This window comes from Phycomyces blakesleeanus, assembly GCF_001638985.1.
Source record: "Phycomyces blakesleeanus NRRL 1555(-) unplaced genomic scaffold PHYBLscaffold_17, whole genome shotgun sequence".
Lineage (NCBI taxonomy): Eukaryota > Fungi > Mucoromycota > Mucoromycetes > Mucorales > Phycomycetaceae > Phycomyces > Phycomyces blakesleeanus.
Genome location: NW_017265150.1, coordinates 1,080,782 through 1,108,184, shown reverse-complemented (window position 1 = coordinate 1,108,184; position 27,403 = coordinate 1,080,782). Strand labels below are relative to the sequence as shown.

General features: G+C 32.2%; 6 protein-coding genes and 1 non-coding gene across 7 annotated transcripts; 4 read left to right on the top strand and 3 right to left on the bottom strand.

Annotated features, from left to right (window-relative positions):
• Positions 1–3,457: 3,457 nt before the first annotated feature.
• PHYBLDRAFT_t181 lies at positions 3,458–3,530 on the bottom strand. The gene has a single exon. It is a non-coding gene; the product is annotated as a tRNA-Lys (tRNA).
• Positions 3,531–6,464: 2,934 nt separating this feature from the next.
• Positions 6,465–7,066, top strand: PHYBLDRAFT_72520 (hypothetical protein; the record flags this gene model as incomplete). The annotated part of the gene is made up of 2 exons (XM_018442670.1): positions 6,465–6,918; positions 6,987–7,066. The coding sequence occupies 2 exons, from the start codon at positions 6,465–6,467 to the stop codon at positions 7,064–7,066; spliced, it is 534 nt and encodes a 177-aa protein (XP_018289087.1).
• An 878-nt stretch (positions 7,067–7,944) lies between these two features.
• Positions 7,945–9,849, bottom strand: PHYBLDRAFT_148265 (hypothetical protein; the record flags this gene model as incomplete). The annotated part of the gene is made up of 5 exons (XM_018432053.1): positions 7,945–8,133; positions 8,194–8,609; positions 8,784–9,320; positions 9,372–9,473; positions 9,552–9,849. 5 exons carry the CDS (start codon positions 9,847–9,849, stop codon positions 7,945–7,947), a joined length of 1,542 nt encoding a protein of 513 aa, XP_018289086.1.
• Positions 9,850–17,058: 7,209 nt separating this feature from the next.
• On the top strand, positions 17,059–17,804 carry PHYBLDRAFT_171107 (hypothetical protein; the record flags this gene model as incomplete). Its single annotated transcript, XM_018436512.1, has 2 exons — positions 17,059–17,319; positions 17,463–17,804. The coding sequence occupies 2 exons, from the start codon at positions 17,059–17,061 to the stop codon at positions 17,802–17,804; spliced, it is 603 nt and encodes a 200-aa protein (XP_018289085.1).
• Positions 17,805–18,474: 670 nt separating this feature from the next.
• Positions 18,475–21,623, top strand: PHYBLDRAFT_171106 (hypothetical protein; the record flags this gene model as incomplete). Its single annotated transcript, XM_018436511.1, has 5 exons — positions 18,475–18,622; positions 18,696–18,764; positions 18,830–19,042; positions 19,099–19,562; positions 20,130–21,623. 5 exons carry the CDS (start codon positions 18,475–18,477, stop codon positions 21,621–21,623), a joined length of 2,388 nt encoding a protein of 795 aa, XP_018289084.1.
• A 615-nt stretch (positions 21,624–22,238) lies between these two features.
• Positions 22,239–23,163, bottom strand: PHYBLDRAFT_148262 (hypothetical protein; the record flags this gene model as incomplete). Its single annotated transcript, XM_018432052.1, has 5 exons — positions 22,239–22,397; positions 22,468–22,632; positions 22,701–22,754; positions 22,823–22,951; positions 23,008–23,163. The coding sequence occupies 5 exons, from the start codon at positions 23,161–23,163 to the stop codon at positions 22,239–22,241; spliced, it is 663 nt and encodes a 220-aa protein (XP_018289083.1).
• A 2,619-nt stretch (positions 23,164–25,782) lies between these two features.
• On the top strand, positions 25,783–27,369 carry PHYBLDRAFT_72525 (hypothetical protein; the record flags this gene model as incomplete). The annotated part of the gene is given in 4 exon segments (XM_018442671.1): positions 25,783–26,009; positions 26,029–26,033; positions 26,619–26,709; positions 27,198–27,369. The coding sequence occupies 4 exon segments, from the start codon at positions 25,783–25,785 to the stop codon at positions 27,367–27,369; spliced, it is 495 nt and encodes a 164-aa protein (XP_018289082.1).
• Positions 27,370–27,403: the final 34 nt, after the last annotated feature.

The window sequence follows — 27,403 nt, the reverse complement described above, 5'->3', positions numbered from 1 at the left end:
TCTGCACAGTTTGATATGTGATTGCCAAAATGGGCATGTTTGTAAACATACATGTTCATTCAGTTTTCCTTGTCTTTCATTTTTCTGTTAAAGTATATTAAAAAAAAAGATTTTTTATAGTTAAATAGACTGTTTACATCAGATTTAGAAAGTTTATATGTACTTCTCAAGAAAAGCACTGGCAACTTTTCTCTGGTCTTTGTGTTATATTTTTGGAAAAGAAAGAAAAACAAAGTGCAGACGAGAAGTTGTTGTATCCAACATAATTGTAGATTTAAATTAAAAGTACAGTCACTCAATAAATACGTACATTGAGTTACCGACAACTAGTAACGATACTAAAAGATATACCTTCCCTTATACAAGGAAATTACGTAAAGAACATACTAAGACAAATACTAAGACTCTAGTCAATAACACTAAAAACATAAGAACTAAATCATAGAAGATAATGGTAGAGAAACAGACATTACATGATATCATCATATCATCACCAAGCTAAATACAATGTCTATATAAACGCACAATACTAATAGCAATAGAACAGCATCTCTTTTCTGATTTTTTCACTTCTTCTAATAAAACAAAGTCTCACCGTACTCTCGTCTGCACTTGTTTTATTTTATATCTTATTTTTACCTAATATATAACAGAAGTACGGTGAGACTTTGTTTATTGATGAAAAGAGAGATGATCTTCTATTGCTATTTGCTGTATGAGTTTATATAGACATTGCATATGTATTTAGAATAATGATATGAGTATATCATGTGATGTCTGTTTTCTTATATCATAGATAATATATTGTTAAGTTATTACCCACGCTCTTGTTTGAGTGATTAGTGATGTTGACTAAGGTATGTGACCTTATTATCGGTATATTCTTTATTTAATGATAGTGTGAGAAATAATGTATAATTGATACTGGTCGCTTATTCAATATGTCTTTGTCTTATTGTCTGTGTGCTCTATTTGAATCTACAATTATGTTGAATACAACACTTTGCAATTTTCTTTTGCAAATTCGAGATATCTGCTTGTTTCTTTTTTTATCTCTTTAGGTGTAATACACTTCAATACAATTTGGTCAAGGAACTCTGCCAAAGAATCCAGCAGGTCTCTCTTTTTGCTACTTTCATCTCCCTTCATTGTCAGAAGCAATTGCTTCTTGAAATTGTCTTTGATGTGCTTATAGCACAACAACTGCTTTGACTTGGGAAAGACTCGAGTAATAGCATTTCTTAATGCTTTCTCATTGTCTGTGATGAAAATATTTGGGAGAAGAGGCGTTTGGTTGTTGTTATTGTTGTTGTTGTCATAGACATCAGACCAGACTGCATTGTGGAGACAGGTAATTACCCAGAGATAGTTTTTTTCTGTCTCATGTTCTACCCAAGCACTAGAAATTGGGAATGTTTTTAATGTTGTGCAAGGGTTTCCCCTCACATTGCTGGTACCAACAATGTTGACATAGATCATTCAATGACTATTCGTCTTGTAAGTGGCATCAATTATCACAGTCTTGGGCATTCTTTGTGCTTCATTGATTGCATCTTGGTGAACAAACAAGATCATATTTATTTGGTTATCTTCCATGTTATTAACAGAGTATCTGACATAGAAGTCAAGATCTTGAAGGGTTGTGATGAAATCAAACATCTCCCTTCCTTCATCAGACTTTCCAAAATGTTGCTTTATGTTTGCAATATTGTGTCGGACGATGTTGGTGAATCCATTTATGTTCAAACTGTAGAAAATAGTGGAAACATCGTCATTGTTTTTGAGATGGTTGACAACAAGAGTCAGTGCCTCAGGTAAGAGTTTGTGATGCATGGTGTATGCTCTACAATATTTCTCAATTGCATGGTTGTGCTGTGCCTCATGGGAGCACACAGTCAACTTTCCCTTCTTAGTAGTGTTGGTGTACATAAAGCATGGGCAACCATGCTTTTGCGTATCTTTTTCACACTTTCTCTTCCATCCAGGAAGAGTTTCACCAGTAACTGATGTTTGGAAAGCAATCTTCTTGGCTTTTCTGATATCTCTATATTTGCCAGAATGCTTGCAAATCAATTTGATGCAGGAGCTTAATGTATATTTAGTAGTGAGATCAATGTTATGCTTGACATCATATGCCTTGGCAGCTTCTCGAACAGCTACAACTGAAGAGAACTCTCTTCCAACAAGAAAAATTGAGTTGAATTCAGTCAAGGCAGCATTGTACTTCTTTGACATCTTGCTAACAATGACAAAGTCATTGATATTATTAATGTTGTTCATGTTGTTCATGTTAAATGTCAAAAAATTATGCACTGATGTTATAGTAAAAAAAGGGCAGCAATTTTATTGGCAATCTGAAGAGTAATTTATCTGATCCCCCCAAAAAAATGTGTGTAACAAAACTCATTATATGTGATGTAATGTTTAATTCTTCAATTTGGTCACTTTTGCATGTCTTATCAGTGCTCAATTTGTCATTAACACTCCCAAAGGCCAATTATAGGTGACGTCACGTATAATTTTCCCTTTTGGTCTTTTTTGCATGTCTGACCCTAATTTTTCTTGCATGTCCATATAGATCCCCAAAAAGAAATACCAGATTGTCATTCCTGATCTGGGCTGGTCTTCCTTTTACTATAACAAAGTCAAAAGGTCAAACCCACTAGAGATCAAGAAGTATACGTAAAATCAAAGAGAAGATAAAAGATATTTTTTATTGATATGAATTGAATTGTCTTATATAGTTTTCTAGACTAATACTGCGCATTATCCTCAGTAGCTATTATATTAGGCATTTATATAGTTGTGATCGACTGATTTTTTTTGTCGGTCGACCGTTTTTTTTTTCCAATTTTAGGCAAAAAAATTATTCTCAAAATGGGCAACAAATTTAAGTGCATCCCCAGCAAAAGATAGGGGATGTACTAAAAATTGCTCCTTTTATAGAATATTTAATCGACGACATCTTTTTAAGCTGACAAGTTTTTGTCTACTTTTTTGCTGAAGTCTTAAAGCACTTAATTATTTATATCATCTGCATATTGCTCTTATTTTTTAGGCATCTCTGATAAAGAAAAGGTTGTTATTAAAAAAATCAGTAAAGTTCATTTTTTGAAGCCTTAGAACTGACTATTATTACTGTTATTCATGTTTGTAAATAGATAGAACAATAAAAGTTTATTAGGGGTATTTTAATAAAATACAAATATTATGTGAAACTAACCTTGAGTGACTCTTGTTTTCAACTTCAGAAGCTACTATAAACAGTAAAGAAAATTAAGGAGGTCGATCATTAAAAATCAGCCGACCACAACTATGTGAACTCCTATTATATTTAAATAGAAGAAGAGTCGTTATACTACGGTTAACCATCTTCAGATTTTATGGATTCATCAAAATAATGTCTAGCAAGATCGAGACCTGACACAGAAACAACAACATAAAAACAAAAAAGTTAAGCCCAACGGGGGGGTCGAACCCCCAACCTTGAGATTAAGAGTCTCACGCTCTACCGATTGAGCTAGCCGGGCATTTAGTTAAATTAACAAGTAGTAAAACATATTTTTTAGTAATAGTCCAAAAACCATATTCTACCAACACTGTAGGAAATGGCACAATTTATATCTCCGACCTCATAACAAGTTATGAGTTTGTAACTTATGCTTTTTAAAAGTCCGTATTTAACATACCAACCTCGTAACGAGTTATGAACTTGTAACTTTTATAACTAATAGCATGCCTGTTTTAGCCTATTAGTTTTATTTTTTGTTAAATACAATTTATAAGATTATCTATTATTTTGCATCTAAGCCAATAAAATATTCTAAATATGGCAGATCTATACCTTCTTAGGTATTTGTGTTCTTTTTATGATTGGTTCAATAAATACATGATATTTTATATTGATTTTTTTTTGGTTTTTATTGATCAAAATAATACAAGTTAAATATGAAAAAGTATGCAAAGAAGAAATACTAAATTTTATAATATTTAGTAACAGCTTAAGCTATATATTCATTAAATAATATCCATATATCTATATTTATTTAATATTTTTACATTGTTTTATCTAAAAAAAAACTATTCTCTAAGTACTATGATATTGATGAAGACATGTATATTTCTTAATTGATTTTTTTAATCAAAGAGTATAAATCTGCTTTGTATTAACATTATTATGCCTGATTCCTATATTTGAAAAAACAGAAGACAGATTCCCTGCAATTCTCGAAATCTACTGAGATTTATAATGAGCATGCGAGCAATCTTGACAACCAAATTGTACTTGATGCAGATATTTTTCTGTTAATTCTTCTCAAGTTACTTTCTTTTGTCAACTTTGCTGATTTGTATTTTATTAATACTAGCCTTCATAGTTATTACATGTGTTCTTTTTAGAGATCTTTAATAGGGACTTTGAACACATTATATAATTTTTTTTAAAATATTTGACCATATATGTAATTTTATACAGTCTCATGTTTCATATCTAAGGCTTCTATGTACAATAAAAATGTGTGATATTGCATTTATTGTCCATGTTAATTTACTAAACTCATGAACTTAAAATTATGTAATTAGTGTGAACCAAAGTTTGTTACTTTTTATCCTCAAACTGTAATAGCTGTTTAATTTTTTAGACATTAAAGCTAATAGATATTAATTAATATTTGTATAAATAGAATGCTTATGCAAATAAAGGGGAGAAAACCTAATCTGAGGCTATATAGACTTCTTTATATATTTAATTGAAAACATAATTTGTTCTTTAATTCAAGTTTTATGTCATCATTAGTTTAACAACATACACTGGAAAAATAGGGTAATTTCATCTGGATCAAATGTACCAAAAATGTAGATGATTGAGCCGATATCATCACAATTTTTGTGATATATCATTTTGAGCAATGGTACGATATCATCTATGGTGCTGATGCGTATCATCATAACAACGGGTACACGAAAACCCAATGTAGAACGATTGTCAGTCCGCAAACTATGGAAACTGAATAAATATTGTAGTTACGCTTTACTCCTATCGAGTCTACCTCTTTATGTGTTATATTTTGAGGTCTATAAAGAGCTAGCGTCCCATATTATTATTTTTACCGGGTTTTTTTATTGGCTGCAGAAATGCTTTAAAAACTATCAAAGAGATGATTGTAGGTTTTTTACAATATAAAGAAATGATGATAGTTGGTTTTTTATACGTGCTCAAAGTGATGAAACTAGGTTTTTTTACAATGGAAAAGAGAAACAAAGCATGGGTAGATTTTTATAAACAAGCCTCTTTGGTTTGTTTATTTATTTTACTTTTATTTATTTATTTTTTGGAAAAACATTGGGTTATACATTTTTTGTTCAATTTTGTTTTATTTGATAGGAAAATCTTTTCTAGATAAAAATCCTAATTTCGCGACAGTTTTGATACTATAGCTATTATAATCGCTAATACTTCTTGCTCGCTATATATAATTTAAAGCCTTCCGGGAGTAGACATGGAATACATACTTTAATAGCGGGAATGCTATTAAAAAATGATTAATAGAAAAGAAGAATTAGTAAATGATTTAAATTGAAATTTCTTCATAAATACTTACAAGGCGGAGAAGACTTGACATAAAATTGATATAAACATGTTCTTCAGAATTATCAAGACAATACCAGTAGTCTTTGAATAGAGATACATTCTAAAAATGAATAATTATTAATATTGTGCATAGTAAAGGCGTATTTATTAAATATATTGTAGTTAACTTACCAAATATTACTGATTATACATCTTCGTGCATAATATTAGACATAACTAATAAATCATAATAAAAATAAATATATATCTATGAGGAAGACAAAAGAATAATTTGAATTTTTTTTAAGAAAAAAACTTACCATCATGTTCGATTAAGAGATGATGAGACTCAATGGAAATGAGTAGCAATGGCTAGACAAACAATATGATGAGTAACAAAGATCTGTAAGATAATGATATCTTATCTTGATATATCAGACAGAGTATAGTCAAACAAAGAGACACATATTTGGTATCGAGCTATAAAAGAAAGAAAGAAAATTGTAAGTGAAATTGTAAAAACATAAGCAAAAGAGAAACAAAGAAAATATCAATAATAAATGTTGTTAAAAGAAAAAAAAAGGAAAAAAAAAGACTTGTCTTAAAATCCAGTTTGACCCTGACAAAATGCGGGCTGTAAAAAGTAATACTCCAAAAGAAGATGACCACCGTCATCTTGAAATACTACTTTGTGCCTCATTGAGTTAGAAAAGAAGTTGTCTAAATGTGGATCAAGCGGTTGGGAGATGTGCTTAAATATCAAATGAAAGGTAGAGAGTTAATCTGCACCGCTTATCCTCTTTACTAGTATGTGAATTTTAAATATGATATAACAAGTGTAGTGAATTGTACAATATTAGTTGAAAATTATTAATATTTATTTTATTAACAGAAAATGACAAAGCGTATTCCTACTGCTCCCCGCCGACCCAACCTATGCATGAATGCTGTTCTTAATAGCACAATTGCAGGTGTTGTTGCTCCAATTGATACACCAACTCCAGAAGTAGCAGTTGACACAGCCCCTGAAGTTCAAGTCGCTGTGACCCCAATGGATCACTTCCTTACCTTTTTGGCAGCCAACAATGTGTCGATGCAATCCTTGCAAGAAAATGCAAAAGGAGTGACTGATGCAATAACTCATTTGAAGAATGGCCTGGATTTGTCCAACAAGACAAATGAATTTTTGAAGAACTCGGTCCTTCAGCTCATGACTGAAAATGCTGAAATAAAAAAGGCAATGACCAGCCAAAATTCCGTGATGCCTTCTGCTGTACCAGCGGATTCTTCTTCTTCCATGGATGATGATCTTGACCTTGGAGCGAAACATCATCCCTTGATTTCTGTAAGTAAATTGATAATAATAACATTACTGATTAATATATCTAATACTGTTTTTATAGCAACTTATCAATAGTTATATCAAGAAACCGAACTTTGTTAGCACAGACCCGCTCAAAGTTGCTGAGAATAATAATAGATCAGCATGGTCAATGACTGACACGTATGGCAACAAGTACAACAAGACACTTGCACTGGCTCTCTTCAAGTACCTGAGACCTCAAAGATGTTGCACAAATGTGTCAAAGAGTGTCATTATGAATATAATAAAGAATCACTACCAAAATCAAGTGCGAGTCTTCCAGACCTCAGCAGAGAAGATTATGGCTAGAAATAAAGCTGGAAGAAGATGCAACAGAAAGAAGACCATAAGTTTTAAAATAAAGTTAATTTACTATTAATTTAATGTTTTAATACAATATTCTTTGGTAGCTTCTTGACCGTCGTATTATCACGTACCAGACATACACAGAGGCTATTCATGAGGGCATGAATCGATATGATTGCAGAAATATTCTTTCTATTGACGTGATGTCTGATGGCGAGTTGGATGGAAATAACAAAGTGCAGGCATATCGTCCCAGCTGGAGAACTGATGAGGTAATGTTAAACATCTATTTATGTTTTAAAGAAAATAATAATACTTTATTAATACTATTTATTCTTTAAACCAGCTCCAGACATTTATTAGTACTATTGATGAACTTACTGTTATCCGTTTGAAGAAAAATTCAAAAAGCTTGAAAAAGCGCATCCCTTATGAGAAAGAAGTGAGCATTCCCGAGAATTTGGCAGTCACTTTACCAGATTGGTGCTTTTCAAAATAAATCATTTTTTTCTTGCCAACTATTTTAGAGTCTTTTTTCTATTTATTTATGTTTACGGATTAGCATGATGTATACAGATGCATGTATAGCATGTCAAGTACAAACAAAAATTTATAGAAATAATAAAAAATAAACGTGCAGCTATATATATTAGTCTGTATTAATTAATTTTTCTTTTTTATACGTGTTTTATTTTTGTATTTGAATCTAAATATATATTTTTCGTGGCAAAGGAACTACACACATCTGAACTTTGCCTTCTAGACCAAGGTGCTTGCCTACTGCAACTGGATAGCAGATTCTATGCACTGGGAGAATGCTGTTCATGCTGTCATCTTCGAACCCCACCTCATTCACCTCAACTCCTTCTCCTGCTCTGGGCTGAAGTAAAACTTCCTTGTACCATCATATATATGCAAATACATGCTGGCTCGCATGACCAGCAAACGAGTTTACAGCAGTATTGACAAAGAGGTACTGAATTTGGCCCGCGTATGACTTGGTACTTCTACCATCACTTGTCTCAAACAAGGCTTGCATAAACGACCCATGCTGATTCTTCGTTTTGCTCTTGTAGATTTGCCCAAGAAGATTGATTGATTCAAACTTCTGTATCCGATTGTTAACAAAATTATTGGAATGACCAGCCTGACAATAATGAACAAGAGTTTGATCATTATATGTCTTGTGATAGTATTCCAACAAATGCTCATACTCGGATTCATCCATGGAAATCTCCCCCTTTAGAGCTAAAGGAAGTGCGGAAGGGGGCAAAGGCTTGTTTCCCTTGACAATATCAAAGTTGATCTCAGGAGAATCAAGAAAAGCATTGATATTGAATTGGATTGAGGTGTCAGTGGAAGTGGAAGTGGCTATGGAATTGGCAGTGGATGTAGTGAGCTCAAGGATGATTGCCAAATGCTCAGGTCAAATTATTGGCAAAGTTTGGTGAATAAGATCTCCCTGGTATGCTTCTTCAAGATACTTCTTCATATAGGTTCCCTTAAACCCGTCTTTTCTATTTGTTGCATAGTTTTTCAAGATACCATTGCATCTTTCGAAACTAAAAAGCCAATAGCCATAAACCGGGCCAAAGTTCAGTACAGTCTCTCGAAGATGAAGATGGAGATGCATGTTTGGCGAAAGGAATGGGGCTTTATACAACTTCTCGCACTCTCTGCAGAAAGCCTCCAAAGATTGATGGGCTTCATCAAGGTGAGCCATGGATATGCTTGGCATTGAGAGGTACTGGCATGCATTGACAAACGTTGTCCAGTTACCGAGATGAGCTTCAGGTAGACGACCATGCAGGATAACAGGAGAGTACACCAAGCACCAAGACTTCCACTCGTCGGCCTTCATGAATGGGAAGCCACACCCGATCTTTGTCCCTAATGGCATGTAGTCCTCTGGCAGTACAAGCTTGTCAGCATCCAACTGCATTTCGGCCAAGTGTGCATCTGTGATGAGACCTGAAGATCTCCATTTCTCCATTATCCTCTTTGCTGTTCCAAGGTACAGGTTGTGCATCGGATCGATGACAGTGCACTCCACGAGGTTAAAGTAAATCAGGTCATGCAATTCTGACCATCGGACACCATTTTCCCTCTACAATCCCTTTCTCTGTGCATCACTGCTGGCCATTCTCCACAACTCGGCATCACGGCAGTTTTCGGCATCAGTGTGAGGTACCCACTCAGAAAACACGAACCCAGAGTAGTCCACAGCATTGGAGTCTGGAAGGCGAGGGAACTGTCAGTTGCACTTATTGCATGCACATGTGCTTGAATGAGAGGTGAACCCACAAGTCTTACAGGCAGCAGGAATGTTGCAGGCAACAAGAAGAAGGGCAGCATGGACAAGAGCACCAGATAGGCACTGTACAGTAGACATCACCACACTGCCATACAACTGGTTGAGTTCTGTGACAAGGGGACGGAGGTAGTGATTGATTTCACTTGTCTTTGCTTCCTTGGACCCTGGCATGAGACCAACAAGAACAACATTCTCCTTCTTGTACCATTCCGATCTTGGCAAGTTGTTGATGCAAAGGTATATCACACCACAGGAGTAAGTGACCCCATCAAAAGGTTGAAACCAATCGATGTTCATGGTAAGCATTATGGAGCACTCATGATTCACAAATGGTAAACCATTGCTATCCTTCAGACTGTTTCACTTTGTACCGTTGTAAATGTCAAACATCATGCCTGGAACTTTCACTCTGATTCTCCAATGGTTGATAGTGTTTTTGAATCCAGGGCGGCAAAAAAGGATAGACAATGTTTTGATTATAGAGTTATACATGTAGATCTTTTTGGGAATAGTCAAGGCTCTTGATGTTGCAAAGAAAAGAGCATTTTCACATTCTCTACCAGAGAGTCTCTCAAAATTACAGCACTCTGAAACAACATCAGACTCTTTGTATATTTTGTTACAATCGCCACATGCAACAAACTGCTGGACACCTCGAGTCACGTCGCTGAGACTGGTCATAGAGTTGACACCATTTATACTGAGGGGAAGACGGAAAGACTGTCTAAAGTGTGCCAATACTCTGTTAAGAAACTTCAACAGAACAGCACCACCAGAATTGACAACATATTTGGATATGAAGAAGGCAGCAAAAGAAGCAATGAAAGCATTAGTAGAATCGACTGGCATATTGGATGAAGAAAAGTACTCTATTTGAAAAAAAAAATCAATACTTGTTGACTTTATTGATTTATATGTGCTTTTTGTACTAACCTCTAACATCATCAGATTCACTGTCAGAAATATCCAAAATGGTTGCTTCAATGACACCCTCATCTTCGCTTTCAGAATCAAACAAGAAATCAATGCCAAAAAGAGGTAAGTCTTCAGCTGTTTTGTTAGGTAAAAAAGAATCAAATTATTAGATATTATAAATGATTATAAAACTTTAATAAAAATACTATGCATACCTTCAACTTGATCTTCGGCATCAACATTATATTCAAAGTCAATCTCCATGTCATTGTCATTCGACATTACTTCTATAACTGAGGCTATATTATATGAAAATAAATATTTAATTAAAATTGTCTCAATAATAATTTTCTTAAATTTGAACTTACAAGAAGATCCTGACTGATATTGTCTCACGATATCCTGTTGTGCATGTCTTCTGAGTGTTTGGGTAGACATCAAAACAAATCCCATGCTATTAGAAGAGCATTTAGAGCACTTGCATTCTGAATTGTTGCTGTTGTTTGACATATTGTGTGCGTATGTTTTATTTTTTAAGTCTTTAGAATTGACAAGAATAGAAAATTGTTCAGGAACACAATTTAATATATATCTTTCCAAATTATACCAGCTTCCAAAATGACATAGTTTATTCCGGTTGTTAAAATAGGCAGTTCTCTAAACAGTAATTAATTGCCTCATTCTAAAATACAATAATACACGCTTTTGTTAAAACATGTCGTCATGTACATTTTATTGGCTGTAGAGCATATACAACAAAAATATTTGTAGTAATATCACGACCATTAACCTCATCATACTTATAAATAAATATTACAACAATAAAAAGCTTTATTATCTCACTCAAAAGATATCATTTGGTTTAAGTTTCCTACAACTATTGACTCTGCGACATGGCTACAAGTCCCAAAAAGAAATCTTGCAGACATTTTTTACAAAAAAGAGTAAACTCGTTTTTTTATCCAATAAAACAGACCGAGCATTATCATTGCCATCAAAAATAAAAAAGACAAAAGTGATGGAAATTTAAGCTACCACTCCACAAATAATAGTACCCTACGCCATAGATGAAATTACCCTATTTTTCCAGTGATAAAATATCAAAAGATGATTGGTCAACACATTCTATATCATGTTTTCATATCATATAAAATAACGTGATTTTGAAACACACTATACGTTTTTAAGAGCACAATTTCCATCTAAATAAATTTTATATGATGTGTCCAAGGTCTCTAATAATTTAGATCTTGTGAAAATATAGAATTAAAAAAAAATTTACAAAATAAAAAAATAACAATGCATTAAAAAGTAGTTACAGTCATTACTTTTTGGTGGCAAAGACTTCTTTAAGTTCATATTAAAAATATTAGTAATCTGTAGGTCATGTTTGCTCTTTTCCCAGTTTTGCAGTCTGATAAGCAGTTTCACATACTATATTTATCTAAAATGACCTTCTGGCTTAAAAGTAAGACAATCCTGTTTGAATATCAGCTTCCGCATACTAAAATAGGTTTAGTACATACCAAACTTAGTAAGTATATGTTGGACTTTTTGAGTTACAAGTTTTGGGCAGAAAGTTACGAGTATAAAAAAATACTTGTAATTCATTTTATATAGTACAAGTTCAGACATTCTTCTGAAAACCCCTTTTAATTTTTGTTCAAAATTTTAATTTCTTTTTTCTATTTTCACAAAATCGTCTTTTTTCAAAAACCGATTTTCTGAATATTAAAATCTTTTCCCTTTATTTTTCCCAAAATTGTTTTCTCCCTTTTCTTTTTATTTTATTCCTGCACATTAAATGTGACTCTTCCTCTCCAATACTACTTTACCAAAATTGTTAACTAAATAGTTTTTCCCTTTATTTATAAAATACTTCTTTTTGATATTTTTTTTCTTGTAGATATATATTATAACTTCATCTATTTCTTCTTTTATGTTGAAATATTTATATAATTATTTTTCTTTATATTTTTATTTACGATTATTTCATTGAGTTTTATCTAGCTATTTTTGCCATATATTTTATTCATAAAGTAGTATTAATATCTCTTTAAAATCAATCAATAAACAACTGTCAAATTTTTCTGATACAAGTTTTCTTTAAGACACTGTCTATTATCTCTGATCTCTCTTGTGAAATTTCTTCCAATATATTTATTTTTCTGTCAAGTCTTCGTGGAAGATAGATCATCCCCTTTTATTTTATTATTTTGTCTCGATTTTCTCTTTTATTTATCTTTTAGTAAATTTGCCATAGTAAATTTCTCTTTAATTAAATCTTTTACTCTAGTAAACATTTTCCTTTCTGCAGTTAACTTTTTAGAATTAATATTACTTACTTCTTTTCTTTTAGTTTAACTATTTCTCTAATCATTCAAATTATTTACACTCTTATCTTAGTGTTATTTTCTCTTCTAATTTCTTTTACTGATCTATTTCATAACAAAGAGACTATTTTCTTACTTCAATATATCAGATATCAAACCCAATTATTCAATTTCTCTTCTTAATTTTTCTTTTTACATACATTTATCTTTTTTATACATCTTCTACACACAACCAAATACTATATGCAAAAGATTGACGTGATGCGTTGTGACTTTTATTACCCATAGTACCAGTCCTTTTTTCAATCAATTTCAGCTTTTTTAATGAGTCTCAAAGTCTCAAACCCCCAATTATAATTTTATATTTTAATTTTATTTATATTATTTTTATTTCTTATTCTAAAAATTTGACTTCTCATTATTTTTATTTTTATTCTTCTACCAATTTTCTGAAAATAAATTTTTCTTCTTTTATTCTTTCTGTTGTGATGATTGAAATTGAAGAAGTTTTTAAGAGGAAGAATTGAAAATTTGAGATTAGGAACGAAGATTCGTGAGAACTTGTGTAGGTTTTGTTTATTGAGAAAGATTTTGTATCAAAGTTTGACCAGGTTCCTACACTGAACTACTCCTGCTATTTATATTGTTTTGGATTGGGAAAATTATATGACTGGGGTCAGATAATCAATCCTATCTGAGCCTTAATCAGAGCAACGTGATCTTGGGATAATTAATGTATGATTAATTATATAAATGTGTGTAGTCCCAATGAAGTATTAACATCGAAAGTAAATGTGTTTATGAGTTATAATTATGCTTATAATAATCCACTGATGTATCCCATGTTATGGTGATATCATCATATGAAATATAATCACTATCATGCATGCTAAATCTGTGTGTTAAATAATAAAGTAATTGGTAGACACCTTTGACTGGAATAGCTGAGGCCTTATATTTTTTCCTTCAGACTTATTCTTAATTACAGCAGTAGTCAATACTTTTTTACAACAGACACTGTCTACTTTCCCTGATCTCTCTTGTAATTTTTTTTTCTATTTACTGTTTTTCTTTGTCAAGTCTTTGTGGAAGATTGACTATTTTCTATTATTTTTCTATTATTTTTCATTTTAAAATTATCTCAGAATTTCTTTTAGTTAATTTTCAATTTTTTATTCTCTAAATACTTCCCTTAACTTAGTTTATTTTACATTAGTATTACAGTCAAAGCTCGATATAGTGATATAGACGGTGAATAGAAATTTTATCACTATCACTATATCGAGCATAATTTTTTCTTACTCAACGTATTTTTTAACAATATTTCTAATGCTGCTGTAAGTGACTACTATTTTCTAATAGGTTTCATAGTTTTTTGTTTAAGAAAGTGGACTTGCTTTAAAATGCTAAATAAAATATATACTACATTTATTTTTTATAGTACAAAAATAAACTCAGAGCTTGATATAGTGATACTAGTGAAGTCGAATTTTATTCCTATCACTATATCAAAAAATAGTAATAATAAGCAGGCATGGGCCCAAATTTTCCAAAAAATTATCACTATATTGCAATTATCACTATATCAAATATCACTATACTGAACTTTGACTGTATTTATTTCTTTTTGCTAGTTCTAGATATTCTTTTCCTTCTGAAATTCCTTCTATTTTTCTCTTCTAGAAGTAGTTTCTCCTATTTAGTCTATATTTTTATATAATCATTTCCCAATATAAATAATCCTATCTCATTACAGAATTCAATTCTTATTACTACCCTTACCTTGCTTTTCTTGTACACACCATGCACATAACAAAGTACCACACGCATCATAATTGCATAAGTGATGTAAGATATTGTAGCAGCAATTTAAAAGCATATATTTGTGTGGTGTGATATCAACTTATGGACAAACTATTAAGTTAGGGAAAGCTTATGGACAATCTGATGGAACAGTCTGGAAGGACAGCCTGAGAGTGTATTACGTCACCCAGTCACGTGTTTGGGCAAATGTCGTATTGGCAGGACAGCCTGGATATATGTTATTAAACTTACTTCACATATTTAGACAAATAGTCATTTTTTTTGGGTAGATGCAGGAGAGTGGACTATACAAAATATTCTTTAGTTTGCCAATAAAATCACTGCCCTTTTTTTACTACAACATCAGTGCATAATTTTTTTTGACATTCTAAGATGAGCAACATCAACAACACTAACACTGGAAAAATAACAATAAATACACACGGGGAATTTCAGGCAAACTATTGTGAATATTCCGCATTTTATAGTGGGTTTTGCCTATTTCCACTGGTACCAAAGCTGATCTGGTTACATGTGCACAGACCTGCTATCTACGAGTGTAAAGTTTGATAACACTAGTGAAGTTGGGATCAATAGTAATTTTATATCTTTGTATATAATAGAGTACCAAGAAAACTTTATTTCAAACTTTGTTTTTTGTTGTAATACAATGTTTCTATGTTAAAGGTTAATAATCAGGGACTACGTCGCATGTGTATTGTTGAACTATCCCTGGGTGAATAGTTAGAACCATAGACATTTTATTGCTTATAAGCTAATTATTAACACTCTTTATTATGAGGTCATAGATTATCTGCTCCCCCAATTACTTGATATTCAATTATTATTGGTTTGAATTATAGTTTATTTTTGTATTTATTAGAAAAAATAGAATGATTCTAGATTGATAGTATTGGAATAATATTATAGGCCTCGGGCCATCTTCACTGGTATCCTTCATATGACTCAAATCAAGCAGTGCTTTATATATAATGTTTGTAAACCCTCATATTCAGTAGTTATCTTTGGCACAGATACTATTTAACATAATAGAAGAGAAGTTAGATGTGTATTTAAATATTTACATGTTGTGAGTGATATATTAATTTGAGGATACATACAATATAATGACTGAAGAAGATAAAAATAAAACTTTGAGAGTTTGAGGCATGGCGTCAAGTATAATTTCTTTAACAATGAAAATAATATAGAGAAGTTAGTTTGAGTGAATTGGGTGACAGAATATGTAATGAACGTACCCAAAGAAAGTCAATTTATTTGTAGACCTAGATAGTACTTGTCAAGAGTTGATATAACCTTTAGTAAAAAACATATATTAATATACAGTATAAATAATACTATCATACATATTAAGAGAATAAAAGAAGAAGTCTTACCATGTCAATGATGGCGCCAAGAGATAGAGGTTCTTGATTCATTGCGTGTTTGGCAGATAAACATTCATCTGTAATAAAAATTATATTCTGTCAGATACATATTAAAAGTAAATAAAAAATAAAATATTACCGTGTTGATGGTCTTGTTTAATTGTAGGGAATATTTTTGGCGATATTGTCTATAAAAAAGAAGGAGAAAAGTCAGAATAATTTTATATGATGATGACATGAAGTATAGTTACTAACCTGGACTAATCCGGATGGCCATTGTAAAGAGAATACATCAGAAGGAAAAAACACGCTAGTATCTATGACAACTGAAATAATAATTATTATTTAGTTATATTTGAAGAAAAGAATTGCTTTAAAAAAAAAGAAGATATGTTACCAAAAAAGTTTGCAAATATAGTAAAACACTAAGAGAGTATATATGTATCTATGACAACAGAATGTGTTAATCTTGTTGTTGTCTGTACAGAAGTATTTTTAAGAAGAATGTATCTTACCAGTAAAATTCACAGTTATAACAAAAATCAGAAAGAGAAAGAAAAGAAAAGAAAATGGTCGATAAGGAAAAATATGGAAAAATATGGAAAAATAAAAAAAATAAGTAAATAAAATACAAAAAAAACAAAATAGATAATTAAAAAAAATGAAACTCAAAAAAAAATATCCAAAAAGCATAATAGATATAATGGTGTAGTATCTAAAAGCAATCTTTGTATCAATTTACACAGTGTGTATACAAGAAGTTACTTTAGATATATTCTTTTAACCAAGATCAATCAAGACTAGATATCTTTTTTTTTGGAAATATAAATATATGTTTTTGCTACAATCTTACTCACCCTTGCTCACGCACTCTTACAATTATTCTTACTTATACTCACACTTTCTCTCTCTATCTTCCCATCTTTTTCTGTCTTTTATTTTGGTATGTTTGATAATAAATATAATTGTAGTGTATAATAGAAATTTATTCAAAGAATATAAAAGCATTTACAGTTAATACATATTTGAACTTATATTTTTAAATTAATAGAATATGTCTAACCAAAATGAAAGCTATCCCACTTGACGCACTCCTGCTGAGAGAGATGACAAACTCTCTTGCCATCTTGCGTCGTGACATGACCACTGTCATGAAAGACGTTGCTGATATCAAAGCAAAAACTTCGAACACTTCTGTATCTGCTGTTTTGCAGAGTCAGCCGATGGCTTTAGTGCATGCTGTTGCTCCTGTGAGCATGGAAATGAATGTAGCTGGTTCTCCCACTATGGCTTCTGATGCAAAATCAGTCAACAAAACAAAAGCCTATGTATGTATCATACATATAGTAAATTATATCTTTAATAACTTACCAAGATTCAATAAAGACTTCTTCGGGAGCATTTGTGAGACCCTAAGTTCAAGTCAAAACATTTGACTGAAATTCAAGCCAACAATGGCAAGCCAAGGTAGAACACGGCTGTCAACTTCAACCAGTCGCCAAACACTGAGTTGACAGAAAACCTTGTTGCCTACTTGGAAAGAAATTTTGTAGGAGCAGGACTGAGAAAAAGTGATGTTCGTGACTTTGTCTACACGAACTTCACTAGCAGAAAACGTGCAGCTAATAAGTCTCAGGCTAAAAAGAAGTCAGACAATGCTCACAACAGACATTGCAAAAGGAGGGTGGATTCTGTCGAATTTTATTTTTTGAATTTTGGCAAAATTTGGAAAAATATTTCAAACACCATCGTTTTTCAATATATTTTTTTCTTGAGATGTGAATTCGCAATTTTTTCTGATTATATTAAATAAACACAGATACAAACACAAATATTTATTAATTAGGTAATAAATCGTACAATTGTCTTAAAAAATATATGTTTCGATTGACTTGGCAGAAAAATAAAAAATAAAAGTAAAATATTAAATGTTAAATGTAGTATTTAATTATTTTTCTGGAAGGAAAAACTTGCTGTTACAGATGCACCTAATTTAGACTCAATATTATTTTTATTGCATCGCAAAAAATACCGATTTTTATTAGAATATAATAATGTATGATATATGACTTATTTTTAATAAGAAAGTATATCAAAAAAAATTGAAAAAAAGAGCAAGAATTGATGTCATAAAAAATACAAGAAAAAGAAAATCCAAAAAAGGTCACTTGCCAAAATGAGTGAGAATTGATGTCATGTTAAAAAAATGCGAAAGAGAAAAACTACACCATTATATCAGTGATTATTAAATTGAAGCCCCATTAATAATCAGGCACACTTTTTTTAAGAAAAGATTGCTGCATCAAAATCCATTTGTAATTCTTACTAATAGGGACGGTAAGCTCAATGTAGTCAATGACATAGTGAACAAGATATATCAACTCATTATTAATAACAAAAATAAAAGACATATAAAAGATGAAAATAAAATATAGTATACACCTCTTTATTATTTTACTATTATTAATATTATTCTTACTGTTATGAATTCTACAACTAAAACCTACACTGTTATGTGTACATGTTCATCATGTACCAAAAATGCAATTGGCAGAATTTTGCAAAATGCACAGACCTTTAAGCATCATAATAATGCTGATAAGTTATTAGACATTGGCCCAAAAAATCGAGGTAAATGACATTTGAGTAGTATGTGCATTACTGGATAAATTGTAATCTAATATTTTTTTTTGTTAATTATCAGTTAATACAGAAGTTGTCAAAGAAGAGACAGACGTTGAGATGGTAGATGTATCTGAAACATTGATTGATTGTGAGTATAAAATTTCTTTTTAATAAATCATAATTTAGATAGCTAATAGTCTGGTTTTACTATAGATGAAGACAATTATTCTATTGTATCAGCTGAAACTACCATACAGAGTGTACCTTTTTTGAGAGAAGACGAGATTTTTCAATTCGAAGAGTCTGATGTCAAGACAACATCATTGGCTTCTGACAATGACAATCCTGATTCAAGCAATGAGTCTGAAGATGAGAGCGAAGTTGAGGTTGCTGGTGTTGAAGATTTTGAAGACATGGTTGCTTTCGGTATGCATACATTTAAAAAAGAAATATACATACATTGTGTTACAAATAATTAACAGAAATACTTGCCTTTGTAGTTGCTTCTTTGAAAATTCATGAAATGTCTCAAACAAGCCAATTCATGGCTCTATTTGGCATTATATTTCAGGCGTTTTACTTGGTTCAAGCAGCTGGAACTGCTATGTTGAAATTCTTCCACCATCTTCTTGTTGCCTTTGATAAGGATACTGATCTCCCACTCACCATTGATGCATTAAAGACTATGACCGGCTTCAATTTCATGACAAAAAGCATCGTCAAATACACCGTCTGCAACAAGTGCTTTGCAATTTACCTACCAGGCAATCGCCAACCAAATTGCATATTTGAAAAATACACAACCACACCACCAACATACTGCGGAAATCCTCTTTTCTCTGACACCAAAGCTGATCGCGCCGTCCCTCTCATGGTTTTCCCATACAACTCACTCAAGAATGCATTGGCACAGCATTTCGCCAAACCTGGGTTTGAGCATCAAATCGTTCAATGGAGATCAAGGGAAACTGTAAGCAGTACCTTGTTGGACGTCTATGATGGTGCAATGTGGTCTGAGCTCCTTGATGAAGATGACAAGCCTTTTGTGAATCACGACCATTCTTTGATGTTGACATTGAATGTGGATTGGTTTCAACCGTTCGAGGGTCGTACACATGCAAGTGGGGCCTTGTACCTGTCAATGAACAACCTGCCTAGGGAAGAAAGAATGAAGCCAGAAAACATTATCCTTGTCGGTGTCATGCCTGGTCCAAAGGAAGCAAAGATCGACCAGATGAACAACTTCTTGAAACCTCTGGTAGACGAGCTGGTAGAGTTATACGGCAGCATAACTATGAAAACTCCAGAGTTCCCCAATGGTACTAGTATCTGCACTGCTCTTATGTGTGTTGCTTGCGACATACCTGCTGCAAGAAAGACTGCTGGATTTACAGGATTTGCAAGTACAAACGCCTGTCACATATGCAAGCGTCATTTCACTGTTGTTGCTGGAACAAGTAAGATCAATTATTCTGGATTCGATCATGAGAACTGGGTCTCCCGAACAAAAGAGGAAAATGCAACCAAAGCTGAGATGTGGTTCTGCACAGAATCTGATGCAGAGAGAGCTGTTTTGGAGAAGCAGCATGGCACCCATTTTTCCGAGTTGCATCGCCTACACTACTTTGATCCCATCCGATGCACGATTGTTGATCCCATGCACAATTTGTTTCTTGGGACAGCAAAGCGTATGATCAGTGTTTGGAAAGACCTGAGGTATCTCCCAACTGCTGTTCTCGTCCGTATGCAACGTCTTGCCGATGGTATTCTTGTTCCTCCTGGGTATGCCGTTTTATCAACAAAGATCAAATCTGGTTTCCCGTATATGAAGGCAGACGAGTGGCAATCGTGGTGTCTGATTTATTCGTTGGTGGTACTAAAAGACGCTTTGCCTGAAGACGACTACAAAAACTGGACTCTCTTTGTAAAAGCATGCCAAAAGTTGACCAGTCCTTCAGTCACATATTCAGAAATTGACAGCGCACACCAGCTCCTTAGAGAATTTGGAAAAGAGTGTGAGACTCTTTATGGAGAGAGCAGCATCACGCCAAATATGCACTTGCATATGCATTTGCGTGAGTCAATGCTCAACTTTGGTCTGGTATACGCATTCTGGCTGTATAGCTTTGAGAGATACAACAGCAAGTTGAAGAACATCAAGACAAACCGTCGCAATGGTCTTGAGGTCACCTTCATGAGAGTCTTCCTGGAGAAAGCATTCATTGGTAGCTTTCTTCGAGCGTATTCTACCAATCTTTCATCATCACTAATAGAGTTCCTTGAGGGGGTTGCCCAAGTAAAATCAAATTCCGACAGCTCTTCTCCCTTGAATTTGGATGCTGGCCACCCTCCTGCGTTGCCATTTAGCTTAGCAATGTTCCAGCAAGCTGCTACCAATCCATGGTACAATGTCACCGGAAGTGAGGCCTTGCCCCCGACCACATTGCCAATCAAGTTGCAGCCTTTGACTATGATGAAGGATGATCACTATCAGTGGTTATTTGAATTCTATGTCAAGGCTTACCGGAGTACAAGTGTTTCCTTCTGTGTGGTTGGGAGAATCCCAATTGGTGAGGATGTATTTGTGAACAATCGGATTCAAAAGGTGAAGAAGATTTCGTTGCTGGGGCAAGAGTACTGCAGTGGTGAAAAGAAGAAGCGCGGGTCTTTTGTGAGGGTATTGTTTCTTGAGAGAACAAATGACGATGTATCTGAATTCCCTGGTCAAATAGAGTATTTATTTACTCATACCATCAAGATTGGTGGAGTCAAAAGAGTGTCAACGTTCGCATTCATTAAATGGTTTCCCACCTACCATTCGAGTGGTAATCAGCCATTAGCTGATCAAGGTCTGCAGTTGTGGGACAAGGGATTTATGGAAGAAGATGCTTTGTGCATTGTTCCAGTGCATCATCTGCATTCGTGCTTTGCATTGACTACGCATAAAATGCAGAGTGGGATGCAAAAGCACCTGGTTATTCTACTGCCTATAAAAGTAGTCACATAAAAAACAAAAAAAAATAACAACTATTTAGATTACCAGTATAAATAATTATAATACGAGTTTTTTTGACTATAAAAAGGTTTAGCTTTATTTATCTCTGTATTCTTATTTAGTTTTAACATTACTTCTTTATTAAGTATTTAAAAGAGCAATAGTAAATTATATTACCAGTTTTTTTAACTATTAACGAATAGTAAAAACCATTATTTATTTCTCTTGCTTTTATCAATAATATAAAAGACAAAAAAACTTGTATATTTAATACCTGACATTTACCATTTTCTTAGCCTTTATTACATATTCTTGCTAATATCGGTATTATAATTTCCAATAAAAAAAACGAGGATAAAACAATCAGGGTTATATAATTAAATAATTGCTTTGTATATATATTTTTTTTATTAATTGGCTTTAAAATAAAATAAAATAAAATAAAATAATAATTTATTTTTTTGATTTTTGATTTTGTCTTTTTCTTTTTCCTTTTATTTATATATTAATTGCTTCTCATCTTGACAATACCGCCTGATTATATTTTACCACTTCACCCCACATCATTCAACACAATCAATAAAAATTATTAAAGTACTATATGCACTTTGTAAACAAAATAACAATTTATTGTTGGCGTGTGTGAATCCAAGCAGCAACATGTGCCTTTTTCTCATTCGATAACTCGGTGTTTCTCAAAATAATTGGATAGACAGAATTGCCAATGACGTCTGGTCTCTTGTTAGCAAGTCTCTGTTTCTTCAAAACAGTAAAGTATTCATCCACCTGCATTATAATATAAATACTTTTGAGTTAGAAGTATTAAAAAAAATAACTTTTATCATGAGAGTCTTACCAAGGGATGTCTATTTCTAGGAGTATATTTAGTTTTATTTTTCTCCTCATCTGACTCAATATCAGACAACATGTCATAGTCCAGAAGGTCAACGACAGTCTCACCAAACTTAGACTCAAGGTTTGCCTTGTCAGCTAAGTGAATTGCTTTGTAGTCTGCAAGAATCTGAAAAAAAAAAGTTAAAATAGTTTACACAAAAACTGTTGACTATACTTATGTTTCTCTTTCTGGACCGGCATCAAGAAATCCGATTTTGTCGAGCTATCTTTTCTGGCAAAGCTTTTGCCCTTTGAAGCATATACGAAATATGTCTTTGGGTTTTCTCTTCCACAACTGCAGACAAAACAGACTTTACTTCAGCTTGCTGATGTGTGTAGCTCTGCACTACATCAGCAATGGGACGGTTGGATGTCGAGAAGGCGCCCTCATTGACTGTCAATGGCATTGTTGCCAGAACTGCTTGTGTTTGAGAATGGATCAATCTCTGCAAAATATAATGTAAGTAACTTTGCAATATTCTATTACTAGTATATATCCTACCGAAACTGTTGGAAGGTGGTACTTTATATATTCTCCTGTAGTAAGAGCCTGACCAATGGGACTATGGTTCGAATTGTTATTCTGGCCATTGGTTGCTCCCATGTTGTGGTAGACCTTCTGCAGAAGTGAATGAGATTCATTCAGTCGGGTGCTCATGTTGGACAAAGTGGACAGGACAGTACCATCTAGCTCTGCGCTAACTGTTAAGCTGGGAAGAATTTCCTGTTGTCTTGTGCTTGCTGCTGTCCCAGCGGTTTGTTGAACAGACTTTTTTGTAGTCGTCTTTTTCGTTTTTTTTTGGATTGCTGCGTATTAGAAGACATGAATTGAGATATTTAAGGCTAATTAAAGAAATGGAAACAATGTGAATACTTTAATAATTAGAGTCGGGTTTCTTTAAAATAATAAAATAAATCAAAACATACGTAAGGTGGAAAGTAAGGCACCAAAAGATTATTTTTCTGATGATGCTCTTTATAGCATTTTGATCTCTATATTATACTTTTCTTTATAAGCCGACTTGAAAAGGCAATTGTAATAGCTTACATCCATTACAAAGATGTGAGAGATTATGGTTTAGTACGTAATGTCTTGTCTCAATTGGGATGGGTTGAATGACTTTCAATTTGCTCAATTGATTCTATCAGTTTCTCAGGGTCAACGGTCATAAAATTATAATTTTGAATTTCCCCGTTTTTTTTAAATTTTTTCTTTCTTCTTCTTTACTTCTTTCTTAATGTCTAACATGGTAAGCATCAACTCACATCAAAGTTTCAAGACTTAGTCATCTTGTTGTTTTTATTCTAGCATGATACACTATGCTTTAAACTATTAAGTCCTTCTTAACTGCCTCAAAAATAATGATAAAAAGGTAATAAAAATATACTTGAATATTTATTCACGATTTATGTATTAATTATTCTGCTTAGATTTTTCTGGCCCGTTAACAAAGACATATACCTTGGGAGGGTTTACAAAATGGTATGTTATATAAATATTAACGACACCTTCAAGATACAACTTGTATTTATTATTTTTCTTATGTATACCATACACTCTATAGTCACTGGTCTTTATCTCGGTCCTCTTTTTTTGATTATACACCGACTCTTATTCTCTACAGACAGACAAGTAAGTAAATAATCATTCTACTTCTTTGTATGTAATTCTAATGAAAAGAAATTATTTTATAGATAATATCTCCATTTCCCGCATGCTGCCTCTTCTACTATATTGAATAATTGGTAAGCAAAAAATAGTCTGATACTCTTTATTTCATTCTAATAAAAGATTATATTTTATAGACAATGTCATTGTATTTTCTGTTTGTCAACTCTTCTGTTTTCTGAACTGTCTGGTAAGCAAACCATAGTCTTATTTACTTTGCATCATATTAACAAAAGTTATTATTTTTATAGACAATATTACTATAATTGAAACTGTTGTAAATGAGTGTTGACTACTGCTGTAATTGAGAATAAGTCTGAAGAAAATAATATAAGGCCTCAGCTATTCCAGTCAAAGGTGTCTACCAATTACTTTATTATTTAACACACAGGTTTAGCATGCATGATAGTGATTATATTTCATATGATGATATCATCATAATATGGGATACATCAGTGGATTATTATAAGCATAATTATAACTCATAAACACATTTACTTTCAATGTTAATACTTCATTGGGACTACATATATTTATATAGTTAATTATATATTAATTATCCCAAGATCACGTTGCTCTGATAAAGGCTCTGATAGGATTGATTACCTGACCCCAGTCATATAATTTTCCTAATCCAAAATAATATAAATAGCAGTAGTAGTTCAGTGTAGGAACCTGGTCAAACTTTGATACAAAATTTTTTCTCAATAAACAAAACCTACACAAGTTCTCACAAATCTTGGTTCCTCATTTCAAATCTTGAATTCTTCCTTTTACAACTTCTTAAAAACTTCAACCACCACAACAGAGACATTTAACTAAAATGTTGATATATCTATCTTTATGTTAAAGACATCTATCTGTTCTTATGTTTAACTTTATTGTAAGTACATTTATATTTTTTAAATAATCTGTTGTTCTCAAATAAATATATCAAGAACATTCTTTCTAATCCATTCTATAATTATTTTTTATAAAAGTAAACAAACAGGCCAAGAAACCGTGCTGTAGCAAGCAATGGAATATAGTAGGGGTCGATTACACCAGGGGTGGACCAATGGATATACAAAAGGAATAATACAATATTCACTAAAATAAATGACGGCATCATGAGTGTGATGTTTCTACCCAATTGCAACAGGAGACGATTAGTGATGTAGACAAATAGAAATATCTAGAAACAATAAGAAAAAATTTTCAAACCAATAAAAACTTTTAAAATGACCTATAAATCTCTAAATCTTGACTAAATCTTGACCAAATCTTGACCAAATCTCTTCTTTAACAACCCATATATAGTAATAAAAAGATGTTGAATGTTATGCGCTGTATTTAAAAAAAAACTCCAAAACCAATATAGAATGAAAAATCTGCGATCTGACAAAAGTGCGTCTATATTTTTACAGCCAAAATATATCACATAAAAGTATATCACACTTTTTCTTTTTGCGTTCCTAAAATTCAGTCTACTAATTGTATCCATTTAGCTCACAAATTTTAAAAAATTGACATCATAAATTCCGATCGAATTCATGCTGAATTTTATTCATTCAGACAGTATTTGGTCAAGATTTAGTATACTGAATTGGCTCTTCTTTTGCAGTGAGAATGGCCCGCCAAATGATAAAGAGTGCTTTTAACAACTACTGCAAGAATAAAAGAAGTTTTCCAATATGGGGCAGTATTTCCTCTCAGCAAAAGGAAGTACTTATTAAAAATCTCGAAGAAATGACTGCCCAGAGACATATTGCCTTGAACAGATTTCAAGAATCTTGGGCAGCATATTATATTTTGTCTCAGAAGTGGAGGTCTGCTGTAATGATATCAAGACGTAATTAAGAGGTATGTTGTTAAAGATTGAATGCATATATAATTTTAAGCATAATTAACATTTTATTTATATTATAGATCCAACAATCTTCTAGAGTGGAAATGGATGCTGTAAATTTATAAATATAATAAATATAAAGCAGATACTTTTTTTCTTCACTTCTTCCATTGTTTTTCTGTTGTTTCAATCAATATTTTTTTCAAATATAAGACATATCTTGCCATGACATAATGCAACTTTGAGACCAATAAATAATTTGTTTTAGATCAATAAATGATTTATTAGTATTCTCCCTAAAGGGTTTAGTATAATAATATAATAGGTAAAGATTATTTAAGTAAGGTTTATAAATCTAAAAATATATACTCTCTGCTTGTTTAAATACGTGACACTAATAGTTAAATACTATATTTCTATTGGCCAAACAGAAGTTGTAAGAGCTGTGTTTCAAATTATGTCATTTCTTATAGTGGTAGTATTATCAATATGTTTTTTACAGTAGTCTGGACCTTAGGCTTCTTCTTGATGCATTTACTTTGATTCATTTTGGTTTGTAATATTAATGTAAAAGTGAAAGAAAGATATTATATTTTTACAAAAATGTAACTATTTAATTTAGAGGTGCAAATTTCTTCTGCTAACTGTACTGGATTGAGACTTGAAATATTTGTTAGAGTTGACATTGGTAACCAAAATTGGAAATTGTAAGCAATCAGTAATGATTGACTTTAGAATAAAAGCTCTTGACATTGCCAATTGGTCTCTTACATATGTTTTAGATGTTTAAGATGGTAAATATACTTATAGAAGATATTACTGGACAATAAACATCTATGTCATGTTATTATACATATAGTAGTCCCTCAATAATTTTAAGGCCTAGAGAGGGCCAGTTGCCTTGAAATTATTGAAGAGTGTAATTAACGAGTCTGTAGTATATATTTTTCACTAAAGATGAGTGATATTTAAAATATTATTTAATAAATAAAAGAAACTAGCATATTATAAGTTATTAATTACGTTTTTTTGTCAACAGCTTTCAAAAAATATCATTATTGATTAGCATTTGTTATGAGACATAATAAGATATTTAAAGAAAGCTCTGAACTATTTACTAGTTAGATTGTCAAAAGGCTACTAGTAAAACTCTTTCATTTTTATTACTGAAATAGATTTATATGTTTCTCTTAAGAAAATCTACTCTGCTTCAGAAAAAGTTAAGTGCATTTACACTTTTAAATATTTTAGAAGACAAAGATATTGATAGAGACTTTGTCAATATCATTGAAGGCCTCTGCAATAAATATCAGAAAACTGTGCACTCAAAGCAAATAAAAGTTATCAGCTTTTTTAAGTCTTTTTAAGATATATTTCTTATAAAATAAAATAGGAACTATT